General features: G+C 35.8%; 1 protein-coding gene across 1 annotated transcript; it reads left to right on the top strand.

Moving 5' to 3' along the window:
• The first annotated feature begins 7,827 nt into the window (after positions 1–7,827).
• Positions 7,828–8,857, top strand: LOC114079503 (olfactory receptor 5T18-like). The gene has a single exon (XM_027920728.2). The coding sequence runs from the start codon at positions 7,907–7,909 to the stop codon at positions 8,855–8,857; it is 951 nt and encodes a 316-aa protein (XP_027776529.2). The 5' UTR covers positions 7,828–7,906.
• Positions 8,858–20,391: the final 11,534 nt, after the last annotated feature.

Below are 20,391 nucleotides of genomic sequence, written 5' to 3'. Positions count from 1 at the left end.
TCCCAAAGACACCAACCACTACCTAGTGTGTCCAGAAATACATTAAGGTGTCCTTTGAGCTGTGTATATCAGATGGAGCCAAAGCTGCCCTACCATGGGTCACATAACACAACTTCAAACAGACTACTATAACTCTACCTTAAAGTGCCATACCTCACCCTCTCCAAAATATACATGGAGGAGCCCACAGTGTATTTGACAGTACTGGGATTATAAAGTTTTTCTTTAGGAGTATACACAAAACTAAATATTCTAACAAGGAATAACTTCTAAATCACAGACATTTAGGATCCATGTTCTCTGAACCACCAGAAATAGGAACAAAAAAAATTGAACGGGATATCTTAGAATTGTATCAGAGGTGAACAGGTATCATCACTACCACCATGCCCCGAATTTAGAGTTAAAGATGAGGTGAGGTGGACATTTTCTAAAAGTTCGAAATCCAAACCAGGAATACTCAGTATTAAAACTCCCCACGTTAGCATGCAATTGTCCAAGCTCCAGATTTCCGGCAGCTACCAGCAGACTGAGTCTCTGGCATTCAATAGGGCCACATAGCCACATGTCCTTGTAGGACAATCTCCAACTTGCACCATTGTTGATCTGACTTTCATGGCCATAGATTCCACATAATCCGGAATAGCCTGCCAGCCTCCCAGGCTTCAGGAATGCCACATCAGCTCTTGGGGTTCCAGTGTGCCCTAGCATGGTTTCTGCCAACAAGGCCCTAGCAGAGCCATGCCAACCACAGCTACCCTGCAAACACAATGAACATGAATGCTGCCCTGAGTCTTTCTCAGACAAAAACAAACTTAGAAAACTGTGATAAGTCCCTATGTCTTTAAGTGCAAAACACTGATGCATTGCCACAAACATCAAGACAATCAAGGAAACGTGTAATCACCAACAGGCAAAAGGAGGAGTTAGTGATTGACCAAAAATAAATGAAGACCCAATGAACTTAACAGACACATATAGAACATAAAGTCTAGCAGTTGAAGAATGCATATTCTTCCCAATTGCACGTGGAGCATTCCTCAACATCGATCAGATATTAGGACACAAAAAAGTCTAAACAAATTTGTGAAGATTGAAATAATATCAGGTATCACCTCTCATACCTTGGTGTAAATCTAAGCATCTGTTATAGAAATAACTGCAAAAATTTCACAAATATATGGAAATGTTTAAAATCTATCCAGAATGTGTGTGTGTGTGTGTGTGTACGTGAAATATTGTCTGTGCTTTTTAAAGATGTGTTTGGTGTCTCAACAAGTTCTGACAAATCCATCAGAAGTCAAAACTATCACTAGTCAAAAATAGATTTAATAATATCCTGATAAACCCATCAAAATAAAAAAATCATAAAATTATAAGTACACATTCTTCTCAATTTTTGATAAATTTTTATGAATATGATTTTGTGCTTATAAAATTAATATATGGGAAATTTCTAAATGTTAGATAATTTTTCAAACTACAAAATACATGTTTTCAATTTCACTTTCAGTGTTTTTAGTATGTTTTGTATGTTTTCAGTTGTGCATTTTGCCCATTTTGAAGAGAAAACTTATATTGTTTAACAGTTATTCCTAATTTCTTACCTCGTTCCTGAAGTAATATTAATCTACTGTTCATCTGCATGTATTTGCTTATTCTGTACATTTCATATAAACATATTATTAAATGTGTGGTCCTTTAAAGCTAATATCTTTAATCAAAGTAGTGTCTTGATGGCCATCCATTTTCGGACATTTTCTTTCTTTCTTTCTTTCTTTCTTTCTTTCTTTCTTTCTTTCTTTCTTTCTTTCTTTCTTTCTTTCTTTCTCTTTCTTTCTTTCTCTCTTTCTCTCTTTCTCTCTTTCTCTCTTTCTCTCTTTCTCTCTTTCTCTCTTTCTCTCTTTCTCTCTTTCTCTCTTTCTTTCTTTCTTTCTTTCTTTCTTTCTTTCTTTTTCCAACAAGTGAGTTACTCATTTTAAGTAAGGGCTGCTGATGAACATTCTTTGATTCTGCTCAAATATTGTAATTTAATCTGCTCCAACCTAAAGATATAAGAAAACCCAACAACCCAGCAAAGAATAGAACAATTTATTAGATGATGAGATGGTCAACTGGCCTTGTCTAAGCTTCATTCACTTTTATATTGTCATTTTATTCTTTCTTTCTTTCTTTTTTTCCAGGTATTTCTCTTAAATACCAGAGTACTTGTTCACGTGGCTTTGTTGTCTGTTTATTTTTGAATGTGTTAAGAATTCATAGTTTCACATTTTATCTATTTAAATTTGGGTCTCAGGTATCTACTCTTCATTGAGGCACATCCTAGATTCTCTGAGATAGTCTCAAACCAATCACAACAGTATACTTTATTCCTTTTTCATACTTGATTCTCTTTATGGTGTTTCTAATGACTAATGTTAATTTTCAGTGTACCCACATAATCCACCCTGTGATGTGCTTGTGATTATGAAAAAGTATACTTGACTATGCAAATAATTTCACTACGCTTGTCTTTAAAATGCATGAGCATAAAATGAGATATTGTCACTATTTATCATTTTCAACATAGCTATCATCAAGAGGATCTGGAGAATTGATGAAAATAAAATATTCTTTTGTTTCGTTCCTATCCACCTGTGTTAAATTTCTCTCTTTATAAGCTCTGGGTACATGTGTGTGTACCATGTGTGTGTGTCTCTGTGCTCATTTACATTTATTGCACATGTTTCTGTGGCTGAATTTCTTTATAATTTATTATTCTCTATTAACACACACATACAAAGTTTCTACACCATTCACAAACTACATGATTTATTAAGTCCAAGTTTTAATTTTTGTCTCTTCCACATTTAGTCACTTTCATAGTTTCTAATTAACTCGAATAATAATCCTCGAATAAGTTCAAAATGTACTTTATTCATTTTTCAGACAGCAGTTTATATTTTGAACAAGTAAAAGTGTGATGTATATGAAAATTGAAAACCCAGATGGTATATATCTTAAGAAACATATGGTGATGTTTCATTATAATTGTTCACCATAATTACTGACTTTTTGCAATGTTAAATGGCTTGTATTATCAGTATAGATAAACTGGGCTTTGGAGAAGGAGATCATAACAATGTTAAAGTTATTTGACAGTGATTCCACAGGTCTTAAGTTTTCTTACTTAACATAAAAGCATTTTATATATTTTCTAAAACACCTATTTAAATCAGACACAAAATAATTCCATTCATTTTTTTTTTCTGTCAACATGCAGTATTTTTCGCCAGAGCCATTATCTCTTTATGGTGAATTAAATTATTATGAACCAGAAAATAATTGGGTCATATTCCCCTTGGGGCATCTCCTTTGGGCTCTATCAACAGTCAAGTAAGTGGATATAAACAATACAAATGAACCATGTGTATAACATAGGTAGACCTGAATTTACTGTTCCACAGGTAAGTGAGATTTTTAACAAAACTTGCAGAATGTTTAGGGGGAACTGAAAATCAGGATGTAGTTTTGGCACTAAATATTTTAGCTCTTAAACATCCAATATGAACCCCTTTAATTCTTGCTTATTCTATAGAGGGATAAAATGCATTTCTAAATATCTGATTTATCTCAATTTCTCATAAGTATTGGTTTACAAAAAATTATAAATATTGATATTTTAAAAAAACAAAAAAATTATAAATATTGATACTTTTATTATTTAATTTACATGAAGTTAGATTAAGCCCACTATATTGTACCAAATGAAATTATTCAATTTTTTCCAAGGACTTTTATTATCAACAGATGACACAATGTACAAAATTAATTTTTTTCAAGAATGATCTACAGACTTAAAGAAAGGAGACAGACAGTAAAACCATAATCCAAATATTATACCTAGGGCTGGCGGATAAAGCTCAGTGATAGAATACTTGCTTGGTATGTGCAAGGACCTGGAGTCAACCCTAGAACTTTCAATCTCAACTCCATAAAAAAAATTCCATTTTTTAAAAAATTTAATGCCATTAAAATTATTAGAGTGCATAATAGTAATTGCAGATAAATTTTACACGTAGCTAAAAATTCAAATATTTGACTCACTCTGGTCATACATGCTTTTCTATAATTTTGTTATAATTCTCATTATGTTTCCTAATATTCATAATTTTTAAATAAGTATATCTATAATCATCTGATATGGTCATCTTAAATGTGAAGCCAGGCTGGGCGCAGTGGCACATGTCTGTAGTCCCAGGAGTTTAGGGGGATAAAACAGGAGAATCACAAGTTTGATGCCAGCCTCAGCAAATAATGCAGCCCTGTCTCAAAATGAAAAATTTTTTAAAAGGCTGGGAATATGACTCAATGGGTAAACGCCCCTGGGTTCAAACTCTGGTACAAAAACAAAATATGTACACAAAACTGTATAAAGTAAATTCATTTACACTTTTAAATATTCTTCCTGCTTGTACTATAAGGTGCTTGTTGGTTATTCAGATATTTTGGTGCTTTAAAGAGGGATAAAACTGGAGAAAAACTAACATTACACATGGGTTTAATTCAGGAAGCTGGTTTATCCATATGTGCTTTCAGATTGCATGTCCCAGGTTACTTACCTTGCATCAGATGTGACTGAACTGGTGACAGGAATTGTGTCGACCCTGGATTTTCTTGTAACATTTAATCATGTCAGAACATGGATAGATTTCATCATGTTCATCAAAGTGTTACTTCATTTCTTTTACTCCGTCTATACCTCATCTACATAAACACAGGCTGGTCAAGAAATCAAAACTCAGACTGAAGAGCCCTCAGTGGATCACAAAACACAGAAACTCACACACAAAGAAACAAATATACATCAATATTAAAAAAAAAAACAAAACTTGCCTATCACTCAGATAGGTGATAGTTTTATTATGTTTCATTATTTTAAAATAATAATGACCACACTCAAATTAAATTTGCTTTATTCCCATCTCTCTTATTCACATCATGGCTATACCATCTGAAGGAATGTTGACATACTACTTCATAGTTTTCTAAATTTTTTGTAATGAAATAAATTTTCTGTTGTGTGATAGGAGACAAATTTATACATAACATATGTACACACAGAAATATATATATATATATATATATATATATATATATTATGTAATTAGCTAAGGAGATTGTACTAATTTTACAAGTATTTACAATGCATCTATTTACTTTAAAAAAATATATATATATTTTATTTATTATATGTTGCTGAGAATTGAACCCATTGCCTCACATGTACTAGGGAATCGCTCTACCACTAAGCCACAACCCCAGCCCCTTACTTATTAAATTAAAGCATACTCTTACTTTTTATTGATTCTTTTAGTTGTATAAAATATTAGGATAGATTTTGACATAATCACAAAAGCATGGAATATAATTTGCTCTAATACATTCCCCAGCAATTGCTCCCTTTCTTTCCTTTGATCCCCTCACTTTTACAGTATTGATTTTATATATATATATATATATATATATATATATATATATATATATATATATATGTGGAACTACTTGGTGTTGGGATTCATTATGAGATATATATATATATATATATATATATATATATATATATATATACATACAAATTTTTGCATACATTAATTTCACTCTTCTTTCATTTTCCCAGTCCTCTTTTTTCCCCAAAAAATTATAAGAAAATATAAGTAACTTTTATATACTTATTATTCCATCTTAGGTTTACTTTTGACACATAAACTAATTTATGAAATTGAAATTGTTTGTGTTATCCTCCTGCTTCTGGTTAATTTGTTACCCTGAATCTGTAAAATTACCTCCTTCACCCAGAGAATACCTTTTCAACAATTAACCATTCATATGCAAACTGTCATTGGTTATCCATATATTTCTGAACTAAGTAATGGATTAAAGGGTTTTTGCACATGATCTAATAACACTGGCTGAATGTGGTGGTGCATGACTGTAATCCCCATGATTTGTGCATCTGAAGCTAGAGGATCATAAGTTCAAGGTCAGCCTGGGCAACTTAGTGAAAACCTCAAAATAAGAATAAATAAATAAAATAGGGTGGGGGATGCAGCTCAGTGGTAAAGTGCTCATGGCTTCAATTCCTAGTACCATAAATAAATAAATAAATAGATAGATAATTCTATATAAGATAATATTAATTATCATGTTCTGTATATTCAAATTTCTTTTTTTCCTTTTCACTCAGATGAATATTTTAGACTCATCCATATTAACTCATTAACCTCCATATTATCTCTGATTTTGTTTATATATATATATATATATATATATATATATATATATGTGTGTGTATAAATATATATAAATATATAATGATATATAATGTATATACATGTACATATATAAATATATCAAACATTGATAAATAATTTCCATAAGTGGCAGTGATTTTAATACGCATACCAATGGGGTGGGGATATTTGCTCTGCTTCATGCCCTCACCATCACTTTGTAGTCAGAAATTTTTCAATTTTTGTTATTTTTTTATGAAATCATAAGACTTTTATATGTGATATTATTTTGAGTCATGAAAATTCTCTTTTATATCTCTTTTACACATACATATACATGCTTGACTTGCTCATCAAAGTTGGTTTTACTTTTTGTAATTGTCTGTAGCATCACTTTGTCCACTTTTTATGGATTTTTAGTACATTATGTATTTATTAATTCAAGCAGTGCATGGTAGTATCTACTTTCTCCTGGGTGTGGCTTATGCTTTCATATTGTTGATAATCGTCTTATTATATACACTTTTAAAATCTTAAATTATAAAATGCTTTAAATATCTCTTTCAGAGTCTTCATTTGCATAAGTTGATATACATGATTAAAAGTATCAGTGGGAGAGTTTTCCAAAAAGGGAAAAATAAGCATAGACATATTATGATGGGAACATATTGTGGCAAGACATGCTCTGTATTTGTAGTTTGGGTATGTTACTTAAATTTATGAGTGTCCTTTAAAGTAAATATTCTTTGATTATATTCCATGCTCCAAGGTTATAGTCTGACTGGAATTAAAGAATACAAGCACCCTTTCAGGATGAGAATGGTTTTCAATAAGATTATAATTTAAATCAGTAAAAAGTTAATGTATAAGGAAAGAAGGAAGGACAGAGGGTGGGCGGGAGTGGGAAGGAAGGTAGGAAGGAAGGAAGGAAGGAAGGAAGGAAGGAAGGAAGGAAGGAAGGAAGAGCTAAAATTAAAAAAAATAAAGTTCACTTGTATAGCTCTAAAGGGATCAGGCAATAAGCAATACTTGAGAAAGAAATATGAATGTTACATGCTGTTATGTAAATTTCGTGTTACATCTTCCCCCTCAAAACATTAGTTTAATTCAGACAATCCCAATAAAACCTAGTGAAGATAGAACAATTTCAAAAAATAGCTCATAAAATAAAATACAGACATCTGTTATTATGTGAAAGCAATGCAACTCAGTATATTTTATATTTTAAGTTAGTTTAATGATTAAATTTTATTAACATATTCCTTCATTATTTGTCCCATTGATGTACAATAAAGAGGGCTTGAATTCTATTGAAGAATAGTAAGTCTTTTCACATTTCTAAATGTTCTGAAATTCTTACCACTCTATCCATGTGGACTGTCTCCTTCTATACTATCTCATGTATTTCATTTTATAAAAATGATTTTTTAACTGCTCACTTGAAGTGTTAGTGTAATTTAATGTAATGATGCTAATAGAACTAGTTAATAAATCAACTAGTATGCATAATCATTATGCAACAACAAAATGTTAAAAAATATAATTTCTTTTGACTCACAATATTGTTCATTATTTTCATAGCAACATGAACTATGATCTTCTGAATCTTCATGTATGTTTTATGACATTAAACCATGAAGAATGACACTGAAGTTAATGCATTTGTACTCAAGGGATTCACAGACAGCAATGACCTGCAAATGATTCTCTTTTTCCTGTTTCTAGCAGTTTACCTCTTTACTCTCCTAGGAAATTTAGGACTGATTGGATTGGTCATCTTGGATTCCCGGCTCCACAATCCCATGTACTATTTTCTGAGTGTGTTGTCTTCTGTGGATGCCTGCTATTCTACAGTTATTACCCCTAATATGTTAGCAAATTTTATATCAAAAAGTAAAATAATTTCATATTATGGATGTGCAACACAATCATTTCTTGCTGTTACTTTTGGAACCACAGAATGCTTTCTCTTAGCTGCAATGGCTTATGATCGCTATGTGGCCATCTACAACCCACTTCTGTATTCAGTGAGCATGTCACCCAGGGTCTATGTGCCACTCATCATTGCTTCCTATGTTGGTGGAATTCTTCATGCCATTTTACACACAGTGGCCACTTTCAGCCTGTCCTTCTGTGGATCCAATGTAATCAGACACATATTCTGTGACATCCCTCCTCTACTTGCCATTTCTTGTTCTGACACTCACATAAATGAGCTTCTGCTCTTCCTCTTTGTGAGCTCCATTGAGATAGTCACCATCCTGATTGTCCTGATCTCCTATGGCTTCATCCTGTTGGCCATTCTGAAGATGCATTCTGCTGAAGGGAGGAAGAAAGTGTTCTCCACCTGTGGCTCCCACTTGACTGGAGTATCCATTTATCATGGGACCATCCTCTTCATGTATGTGAGACCAAGTTCCAGCTATGCTCTGGAACATGACATGATAGTGTCAATATTTTACACCATCATGATTCCCATGCTGAATCCCATCATCTATAGTTTGAGAAACAAAGACGTAAAAGAGGCAATGAAAAGACTTTTGGGGGAAAATGTGTGTATGGATAAAATCAAATTTTCACACTAAACACTAAAATGTTTTCTTTTAGCTTATTAATTATTTTCATTTATTGAACTCTCTTTTAAATTTACCTCTGAAGATTTAAAACCATTATGGAGGTAAAATAATGATTTTTAATTTTTCTGAAACATGTTAACTCATTGATTTTAAATTTTTTAATTTATTTTTTTTTAATTTTTTATTGTGGGTTGTTCAAAACATTACAAATTTCTTGACATATCATATTCCACACTTTGATTCAAGTGGGTTATGAACTCCCACCTTCACCCCATACACAGATTGCAGAATCACATCAGTTACACATCCATTGATTTACAAATTGCCATACTAGTGTCTGTTGTGCTCCACTGCCTTTCCCATCCTCCACCCTCCCCCCTCCCCACCTCTCCCCTCCCCTCCCCTCCTCTCTCTCTACCTCCTCCACTGTATAACCCTGAGGGTCTCCTTCCATTACCATGCAATTTTCCTTCTCTCTCCCTTTCCCTCCCACCTCTCATCCCTGTTAAATGTTAATCTTCTTCTCCTGTTCTTCGTCCCTACACTGTTCTTAGTTACTCTCCTTATATCAAAGAAGACATTTGGCATTTGTTTTTTAGGGATTGGCTAGCTTCACTTAGAATAATCTGCTCTAATGCCATCCATTTCCCTGTAAATTCTATGATTTTGTCATTTTTTAATGCAGAGTAATACTCCATTGTGTATAAATGCCACATTTTTTTTATCCATTCGTCTATTGAAGGGCATCTAGGTTGGTTCCACAGTCTTGCTATTGTGAACTGTGCTGCTATGAACATCGATGTAGCAGTGTCCCTGTAGCATGCTCTTTTTAGGTCTTTAGGGAATAGACCAAGAAGGGGAATAGCTGGGTCAAATGGTGGCTCCATTCCCAGCTTTCCAAGAAATCTCCATACTGCTTTCCAAATTGGCTGCACCAATCTGCAGTCCCACCAGCAATGTACAAGTGTACCCTTTTCCCCACATCCTCGCCAGCACTTGTTGTTGTTTGACTTCCTAATGGCTGCCAATCTTACTGGAGTGAGATGGTATCTTAGGGTGGTTTTGATTTGCATTTCTCTGACTGCTAGAGATGGTGAGCATTTTTTCATGTACTTGTTGATTGACTGTATGTCCTCCTCTGAGAAGTGTCTGTTCAGGTCCTTGGCCCATTTGTTGATTGGGTTGTTTGTTTTCTTATTGTCTAATTTTTTGAGTTCTTTGTATACTCTGGATATTAGGGCTCTATCTGAAGTGTGAGGAGTAAAGATTTGTTCCCAGGGTGTAGGCTCCCTATTTACCTCTCTTATTGTTTCTTTTGCTGAGAAAAAACTTTTTAGTTTGAGTAAGTCCCATTTGTTGATTCTAGTTATTAACTTTTGTGCTATGGGTGTCCTATTGAGGAATTTGGAGCCCGACCCCACAGTATGTAGATCGTAGCCAACTTTTTCTTCTATCAGACGGCGTGTCTCTGATTTGATATCAAGCTCCTTGATCCATTTTGAATTCACTTTTGTGCATGGCGAGAGAAAGGGATTCAGTTTCATTTTGTTGCATATGGATTTCCAGTTTTCCCAGCACCATTTGTTGAAGATGCTATCCTTCCTCCATTGCATGCTTTTAGCCCCTTTATCAAATATAAGATAGTTGTAGTTTTGTGGATTGGTTTCTGTGTCCTCTATTCTGTACCATTGGTCCACCCACCTGTTTTGGTACCAGTACCATGCTGTTTTTGTTACTATTGCTCCGTAGTATAGTTTGAAGTCTGGTATCGCTATACCGCCTGATTCACACTTCCTGCTTAGCATTGTTTTTGCTATTCTGGGTCTTTTATTTTTCCATATGAATTTCATGATTGCTTTCTCTATTTCTACAAGAAATGCCGTTGGGATTTTGATTGGCATTGCATTAAACCTATAGAGAACTTTTGGTAATATCGCCATTTTGATGATGTTAGTTCTGCCTATCCATGAACAGGGTATATTTTTCCATCTTCTAAGATCTTCTTCTATTTCTCTCTTTAGGGTTCTGTAGTTTTCATTGTATAAGTCTTTCACCTCTTTTGTTAGGTTGATTCCCAAGTATTTTATTTTTTTGAAGATATTTTGAATGGAGTGGTTGTCCTCATTTCCATTTCAGAGGATTTGTCGCTGATATACAGGAATGCCTTTGATTTATGCGTGTTGATTTTATATCCTGCCACTTTGCTGAATTCATTTATTAGCTCTAATAGTTTCTTTGTAGAGCCTTTTGGGTCTGCTAGGTATAGAATCATATCATCTGCAAATAGTGATAATTTAAGTTCTTCTTTTCCTATTTTTATGCCTTTAATTTCTTTCATCTGTCTAATTGCTCTGGCCAGTGTTTCGAGAACTATGTTGAACAGAAGTGGAGAGAGAGGGCATCCCTGTCTAGTTCCAGATTTTAGAGGGAATGCCTTCAGTTTTTCTCCATTCAGAATGATGCTAGCCTGAGGCTTAGCATAGATTGCTTTTACAATATTGAGGTATGTTCCGGTTATCCCTAGTTTTTCTAGAGTTTTGAACATAAAGGGATGCTGTACTTTGTCAAATGCTTTTTCCGCATCTATCGAGATGATCATATGGTTCTTATTTTTAAGTCTATTGATGTGGTGAATAACATTTATTGATTTCCGTATATTGAACCAGCCTTGCATCCCTGGGATGAATCCTACTTGATCATGGTGTACAATTTTTTTGATATGTTTTTGTATCCGATTCGCCAGAATTTTATTGAGGATTTTTGCATCTAGGTTCATTAGAGATATTGGTCTGTAGTTTTCTTTCTTTGAAGTGTCTTTGTCTGGTTTAGGTATCAGGGTGATGTTGGCCTCATAGAATGAATTTGGAAGTTCTCCCTCCTTTTCTATTTCCTGAAGTAGCTTGAAAAGTATTGGTATTAGTTCTTCTTTAAAGGTTTTGTAAAATTCTGCTGTATACCCATCTGGACCTGGGCTTTTCTTAGTTGGAAGTCTTTTTATGGTTTCTTCTATTTCCTCAATTGATATTGGTCTGTTTACGTTTTCTATATCCTCCTGACTCAATCTGGGCAGATCATATGACTTAAGAAATTTATCTATGCCTTCACTATCTTCTAATTTGTTGGAGTATAAGGATTCAAAATAGTTTTTGATTATCTTCTGTATTTCTGAAGTGTCTGTTGTGATATTGCCTTTTTCATCCCGTATGCTAGTAATTTGAGTTCTCTCTCTTCTTCTCTTCGCTAGCATCGCTAAGGGTCTGTAGATTTTGTTTATTTTTTCAAAGAACCAACTTTTAGTTTTGTCAATTTTTTCAATTGTTTCTTTTGTTTCGATTTCATTAATTTCAGCTCTGATTTTAATTATTTCTTGCCTTCTACTTCTTTTGCTGTTGTTTTGCTCTTCTTTTTCAAGGATTTTGAGATGAAGTATGAGATCATTTATTTGTTGGTTTTTTCTTTTTTTAAGGAATGAACTCCAAGCAATGAATTTTCCTCTTAGAACTGCTTTCAATGTGTCCCATAGATTCCGATATGTTGTGTCTGTGTTTTCATTTATCTCTAAGAATTTTTTAATTTCCTTCTTGATGTCTTCTATAACCCATTGATCATTCAGTAACCTATTGTTCATTCTCCAAGTGATGTATGCTTTTTTCTTCCTTCTTTTATCGTTGATTTTCAGTTTCATTCCATTATGATCAGATAAGATGCATGGTATTATCTCTACTCCTTTATATTGTCTAAGAGTTGCCCTGTGACATAATATATGATCTATTTTTGAGAAGGATCCATGTGCTGCTGAGAAAAAAGTATAACTGCTTGATGTTGGGTGGTATATTCTATATATGTCAATTAGGTCTAGGTTATTAATAGTGTTATTGAGTTTTATAGTTTCCTTATTCAACTTTTGTTTGGAAGATCTGTCCAGTGGCGAGAGAGGTGTGTTGAAGTCTCCCATGATTATGATATGGTGATCTATTAGACTCTTGAACTTGAGAAGAGTTTGTTTGACGAACATAGCTGCACCATTGTTTGGGGCATAAATATTTATGATTGTTATGTCTTGTTGGTGAATGGTTCCCTTAAGCAGTATGTAGTGTCCCTCTTTATCTCTTTTGATTAACTTTGGCTTGAAATCTATTTTATTTGATATGAGTATGGACACTCCTGCTTGTTTCCAAAGTCCATATGAGTGATATGATTTTTCCCAACCTTTCACCTTCAGCCTATGTATGTCTTTTCCTATCAAATGCGTCTCCTGTAGGCAGCATATTGTTGGGTCTTGTTTTGTGATCCATTCTACTAGCCTGTGTCTCTTAATTGGTGAGTTTAAGCCATTAACATTTAGGGTTATTATTGAGATATGGGTTGTTCTTCCAGCCATATTTGTTTATTTCTGTTACTAAACATGGTTTGTTTTCCTCTTTGATTATTCCCCCCCCCCTTTACTGTCCTACCTCCCACTGTTCGTTTTCATTGTTATTTTCCATTTCCTCTTCCTGTAATGCTTTGGCGAGGATGTTTTGAAGAGATGGTTTTCTAGCTGCAAATTCTTTAAACTTTTGTCTATCGTGGAAGGTTTTAATTTCATCCTCCATCCTGAAGCTTAATTTCGCTGGATACACAATTCTTGGTTGGAACCCATTTTCTTTCAGTGTTTGAAATATGTTATTCCAGGATCTTCTAGCTTTCAGAGTCTGTGTTGACAGATCAGCTGTTATCCTGATTGGCTTACCCCTAAATGTAATCTGCTTCCTTTCTCTTGTAGCTTTTAAAATTCTCTCCTTATTCTGTATGTTGGGCATCTTCATTATGATGTGTCTAGGTTTGGATCTCTTATGATTTTGCACATTCGGTGTCCTGTAGGCTTCTAGGATTTGGGGTTCTGTCTCATTCTTCAAGTCTGGGAAGTTTTCTTGTATTATTTCATTGAATAGACTTCTCATTCCTTTGGTTTGGAGCTCTGTACCTTCCTGTATCCCAATGACTCTTAAGTTTGGTCTCTTAATGTTATCCCATATTTCTTGGATGTTCTGCTCATGGTTTCTTAACAGTCTTGCTGAGCTGTCTATGTTCTTTTCCAGTTGAAATACTTTGTCTTCATTGTCTGATGTTCTATCTTCTAAGTGTTCTACTCTGCTGGTAGTATTCTCCATTGAGTTTTTAAGTTGGTTTATTGCTTCCTGCATTTCTAGGATTTCTGTTTGTTTGTTTTTTATAACCTCTATCTCCCTGTATAGTTGATCCTTTGCTTCCTGGATTTGTTTGCGTAATTCGTTGTCGAAGTGATCTTTCATTGTCTGATTTTGCTGTTTAATGTCTTCCTTGATACTCCAGATCATCTGAAGCATGTATATCCTGAATTCTTTATCTGACATTCCATCTGCTGCAGCTGTTACCTCTTCTAAAGTTGCGTTGACCTGCATTGCTTGTGGTCCTTTCTTTCCTTGTCTTTTCATACTGCTTGCGTATCTTTCCTGCAGGTGCGGGCGGCGGCTCTGCTCTCTCCTTATTCCAATTGGGGTTTCATGGCTACCATGCCGGCAGGTCACTGGGCCTGTTCTGGGAGCTGGCGGCGGCTCTGTTCTGCCCCTGCTCCGATTGGGGTGACGAGTGTACCACGCCGGCAGGCCACCGGGCCTGATCCGCCGGTCGGTTGCAGGTTTGCCTACCCTGCAGGCGCGGGAGGCGGCTCTACTCTGCCCCTACTCCAAATGGGGTGACGTGTCTGTCGTACCGGCAGGCCACTGGGCCTGTCCCGCTGGTCGGTCGCAGATCTGCCCACCTTTCGGGCACGGGTGGAGGCTCTGCTCTGCCCCTACTCCAATTAGGGTGTCGTGGCTACCCCGCCTGCAGGTCGCTGGGCCTGTTCCTGCCACGGGTGGCGACTCTGCTCTGCCACTACTCCAATTAGGGTGGTGTTTGTACCACGCCGGCAGGCTCCTGGGCCTGATCCGCCGGTCTGCCTACCTTGGAGGCGCGGGCGGCGGATCTGCCCTGCCCCTCCTACCACGCCTGCGGACCCCTTGGCCTGATCTGCAGGTTGATCACTGGTCTGCTCACCCTGCGGGCACGGGTGGCGGTTCCGCTCCGCCCCCACTCTAATTGGGGTCACGTGACCACCACACCGGCAGGGCCTGATCTGGGCGTGGGAGAAGGATCTGCTCTGCCCCTACTCCAGTTGGGGTGACGTGTGTACCACACTGGCAGGCCACTGGGCCTGACCCGCCAGGCTGACACAGGTCTGTTTACCTTGCAAGCGCGAACCGCGGCTCTGCCCTGCCCCTCCTACCACGCCCATGTACCACTGGGTCGCGGGTCTGCCCACCTTGCGGTTGCGGGTGGCGGCTCCGCTCCGCCCCCTCTCCAATTGGGGTCACGCGGTCACCACGCTGGTGAGCCGCTGGGCCTGCTCCGGGCGCTGGCGGCGGCCTGGCTCCTTCCCTCTGGCTCGACGACAAATTGAGGAGACTCGGGTGACTGTGCCTCACCCCCCCTACCAGGAGACCAACTGCTTATGTCACCACTGGTATTGATGAAGTTCCCTCCTCCTCCGCTTTCTGCAGATGTCAGATCTCTGCCATGTTGGTATCCTATGCGAATGGCAGCATTTCGTTCCCCTTGCCGGGCAACCAAAGCACCGGGTGAGTCCTGACCGGCCCTCAGCAGGACCCGGACCGAGAAGCAGTTTCCGCGGGCTCCTAGCCCCGGGCCAGGGAAGTTCCGGGAGCCGGAACTCGGCCACTCCGTGCTCGGTGTAAGCTCCTATAAATGTAAGCTCCAAGAAGCAGTCCCCGCGGGCTCAGTTCCGGGAGCCGGAACTCGGCCGCCCCGCGCTCGGTATTCACTCTGATAAGATCAGGTTCTAAGAAGCACCCAGGCGCTGAGCCCTAGCAATCTGTCTGCAAGCCGCAGGCGAATTGCAGCCTGAAATTACCTGTTCTATGGCTGAATGAGCTGCGGTCAGTCAAAAACAGGGGTGGTGACGTCAGTTTACCAACATGGTGGCTGCTGGCCTCCTCTGTGGTCTGACCGGTGTCAAAATTTTTTAATTTATTATCATTATTTAACTACATATTTGTATTATGTTTTATTGTTTCATTGAACAGTTTAAAATAAGATCATGTTAAATCGTCTTCTCAATTTGTGTACAGGTATGAAAATATCATCTACTTGTTTATGAATTCATATGCATACACACTCACATACATGTATGCATGCATATATACATATATGCTAGTACAGATTTATTAGTTTTCTAGGGCTGCCATAACAATATACCACAGAATGAGTGGCTTTTAAAACAGAAATTTATTTTTTCATGGTTCTTGGAAGTATTGTTCAAAAATAAGTTGTTGGCAGATTGATTTCTTTTGCGGCTTCTCTCTGTAGTTTGTGGATGACCACCTTGTCCCTCTGTCTTCATGTGGTCTTCCTTCTCTATGTCTGTGCCCCAAACTCTCATTTTTACAATGACACCAGGTATGTTTGATTAAGTTCCACCCAAAACTTCTCTTTTTACTAATTATCACTTTGAAGTAAACATAACACTTTCTGCAACATTTCAATTTCAATATAATAAATTATATATAATATTTAATTAATATATAATATATAAATATTTAGTATACAATATTATAATTAATAATTATAATTAATAGACAATATAATTATAATATTATATATGCTTAATTATACATATTAAATATATAAGATTATAATTGAAACCAGTAAAAAATAAATGTAGAAGGAAAGAGGGAAGGGCAGAGGGTGGGAGGAAGTGGGAAGGGAGAAAGGAAGGAAGGAACAAAGGAAGAAAGGATGGAAGTAAGGAAGGAGAAAATGGTAGAAATTGAGGGAGAGGTGATGAGGAGACATTTCGTTTGATTACTTCAAAGGTATAATATATATAATTAATAATTATAATTAATAATAATTAATATATAATATATATAATATTTGTGCATATATGTGCATGCACATGTATATACCCTCATAGAGAGCTATGTGTATGTGTAATCTTTACTTTAAAACATATCCATAGATGTCATATCCATAGATATCAAACTGCATGGGATCCCATACTTGCAAGTATGTGTCACTTTATATCTCACTATCTTGATAATATATCACCTGATCAATGGCAAATCTACAGATAACCTAAATCCAGACTGCTTTTCATAAAGTGCCTGGTGTCCAACTTTAATTCAATCTTGAAATTTATGCATCTGTAGCAGTCAACTTATACACCGGATCACATACCACAGATAATATACATAAATTCCTAGGTTCATTACTGGAATATTTTGTGAGGGTGTATTTCTTCCTTTTTTAATAAATCACACAGATCATGGATGGAAAACACATTCTTTACTTTCTCATAAAAGAGCCTGGACATTGTCATACATCTAGGTGATTCTTAAATTGAAGTATAATAAAAGAAGCATAGGTCAGAGTCAGGTATAACTGACTGGCTGACTTGACTCATCATCTTTTATGCTCTCATTTAGCCTTTGTTCTAACAGATCTCATTTTCAACAGAAAGAGACATTTTATCTCTTCTGAATACTGATCTCATTGTTACATGATGATGTTACCAATTTAACTCCTCTGTGTCTCTCTATATTCCTTCTTTCTTAAGTGTACCTGCTTCACTTATCATTTTTATATATCATGAATTTTTATTTATGTCTTTTATTATCTGATCTATTTTATGTCATCTAGAACAATGATATGCATTATCACTTAACATACAGTTTATGGAAAGACCTATTTTTATGAATCATAAGAATTAATTTTCTTAAATGGCCATATTACCAAAAGTGATATACAGATTAAATGCAATAATCATCAAAATACTAATGATATTGTTCACAGAACTGGTGAAAATGGTCCTAAAATCCATATGGAAAAATATAAGATCCAAAATAGCCAAAACAAACCTGAGCAAAAACAGCAATGCTGCAGGCATCACCATGCCCAATGTCAAACTGTAATAGAGAGCCATAGACCAGTAGACAATAGAACAGAATAGAGGACATAGAATCAAACCCACTCAGTAACTGCCACCTGATTCTTGACAAAGGTGTCAAAAACAAACTTTGGAGAAGATAGCATTGTCAGAAATGGTGATGGAAATATTGAATAACCATATGTAGAAAACCAGGTTGCTATATTTTAACTTCACAAAAATCAATCCAGAGCTGTGGCTGTGGTTCAGTGGTAGTGCACTTGCCTGGCATATGTGAGGCACCGGTTTGATTCTCAGCTCTGTATATAAATAAATAAAGGTCTCTGGGCTGGGGTTGTAGTGGTAGTGCTTTTAAATTTTGTTTTTAATTGCCTACATAAAAATATCAAAGAAGTTTTATTTTATTTTATTTACTTTTAAACAGAATGCCTTTTATATTATTTTCTACATCAGATCTCTTTTTAAGCTAATATATGACAATATTTCACAATTACTTCACATGCTTTAGAATTGAAAGGAACCCCTCTTATTTGGAGTTAGTGTTTAATATAAACTCATGTATAAAAACAATCTTTCAACTGTGCATTAAGTTTTCTGTCTTTTTAATGATTCATTGACTGGTTTTATTTGAGGTATAATAGGTTTTCCAATATTAGAATACTATTTTTCCTTCCTTTCCCTTGTATGCCAAATTCCCTACTTTAGAACATTGGTTGCTACATTGATCTTTGAGCAGATATAAATCATGTCTAAATTTTCATAGCAAATTAAATCATATCATTACAAAGCAGCTTTTTGTTCATTTTGAAGCTCTTCCATGCATTCTATATTTTTGATATAAAAAGATACAACAGATGTTTTCCAGTTTATTATCTAAATGCCTTTGTGACCAGTCCTTCATTTGTACTTTTCTGAAACACTTTGTAACATATTTGACTTTATAAAGAAACTATACTGAGGTGGATACTGGCACATGATTGGAGGTGAACTCTGTTCACCATCCCTCTCCCACCCCCCAAATATAAATCTGCATTCCCAGAAATTCCTTCAGAAGAGTTAAGAAAACAAGTGGAAGATAACAGTGTTTGGATTATTATTTAATATAATATAAATATTATTATTATTTAATAATAAAATTACACATGGAAGTTTCTAGGAAGGACAGTGTTACCTTACTTGGGTCATATCTCCCTCATCTCCAGGCAACACAGAACCTAGAGGAATGCTACACATTTGGAAAAGTGAAGGGCACGTAGGACTTTACCTGAGACACCACCACTGCCCCTGCCAAAAGAAAGCCTGTCATTGACAGACCCCACAGTTCCACATTCCAGGCCACTACCTGCATACTGAGATTACAAACCTGACCTGGCATTAGACAGGACCACATGGCCACAGGCTTCAGGCTTATAGGACAATCTCCAACTTGTATCACTGCCAGGCTGACTTTCATGGTCATGGACTCCACACATCCTAGAATACTGGCACACCTCAAGGGCTTCAAGAATGCCACATTTCTGCACTGACCACATCAGCTCTGAGCTTCTGGAAGTGCCATGCCAGCCACAGCTACTCTGTGCTTACAGTGAACATGAATGTTACACAGAACCTTTCTCAGACAAAGGCAAGCTGAGAGACTGGGATAAGTCCCTACTTCTTTAAATGCACAAACATTGATGCATGACAACAAACATCAAGACAATCAAGGAAATACGTTATCACCAACAGACAAAAGGAGGTGCTAGCTATTGGCCAAAAATAAATGAAGATTCAGTGAACTTAACAGACACATATAGAACATCCAATCTAACAGCTAAAGACTGCATATTCTTCCCAATTGCACATGGAGCATTCTCCATCACAGATCACATATTAGAACACAAAATTGTATAAAAAATTTATGAAGATTGAAAAATAATATGAGGTATCACTTCTCATAACTTGGTGTAAATCTAAGCATGAGTTACAGGAATAAATTTGGTAATATCACAAATATTTGGAAATTAAAAAAAAGAAGTCTATTCCAAAAGTCTTCTTTTAAAGATATGCTAGGTATGTTAATAATTATATATGTTCCTCAGCTCACAATGGTGTAATACAAGTTCTAATGAAGCCATAAGAATATCACAAGTCAAAAATGCACTTAATGATAGATACACTGAAAAACACATAGAAAATTTAAAAAAAATCATAGATTGAACAATATATATGAAGATTTGATTATGAACACAATTTTCCTTATCAAAATAAAACAATACACAGGAAATATAAAACATTAGAAAATTTTAAAAAATATAACTTATATGCTCTAAATTTTAAATAGTAAAATGTATATTTTAGTGCATTTAGTATGTTTTAGTATGTTAGGGTTTTTCAAAAATTTTTACCACTCTGAAAATAAAACCTGTATTGTCTAACACTCATTCCTAATTTTCCACTTTCCTATCCTTTAAACATGAATCTACTGTCTCCATGTATTGGCTTATTGTGTACCTTCCATAAAAAGTATTATTAAATATGAGGTCTTTTATAACCAATATCTTTAATTAAAATAATGTCTTGAGGACCATCCTTT

The sequence above is a fragment of the Marmota flaviventris genome, chromosome 9 (genome assembly GCF_047511675.1).
Source record: "Marmota flaviventris isolate mMarFla1 chromosome 9, mMarFla1.hap1, whole genome shotgun sequence".
NCBI lineage: Eukaryota > Metazoa > Chordata > Mammalia > Rodentia > Sciuridae > Marmota > Marmota flaviventris.
The sequence above is the reverse complement of the archived record's forward strand: the minus strand, read 5'-3'. Positions and strand labels throughout refer to the sequence as shown.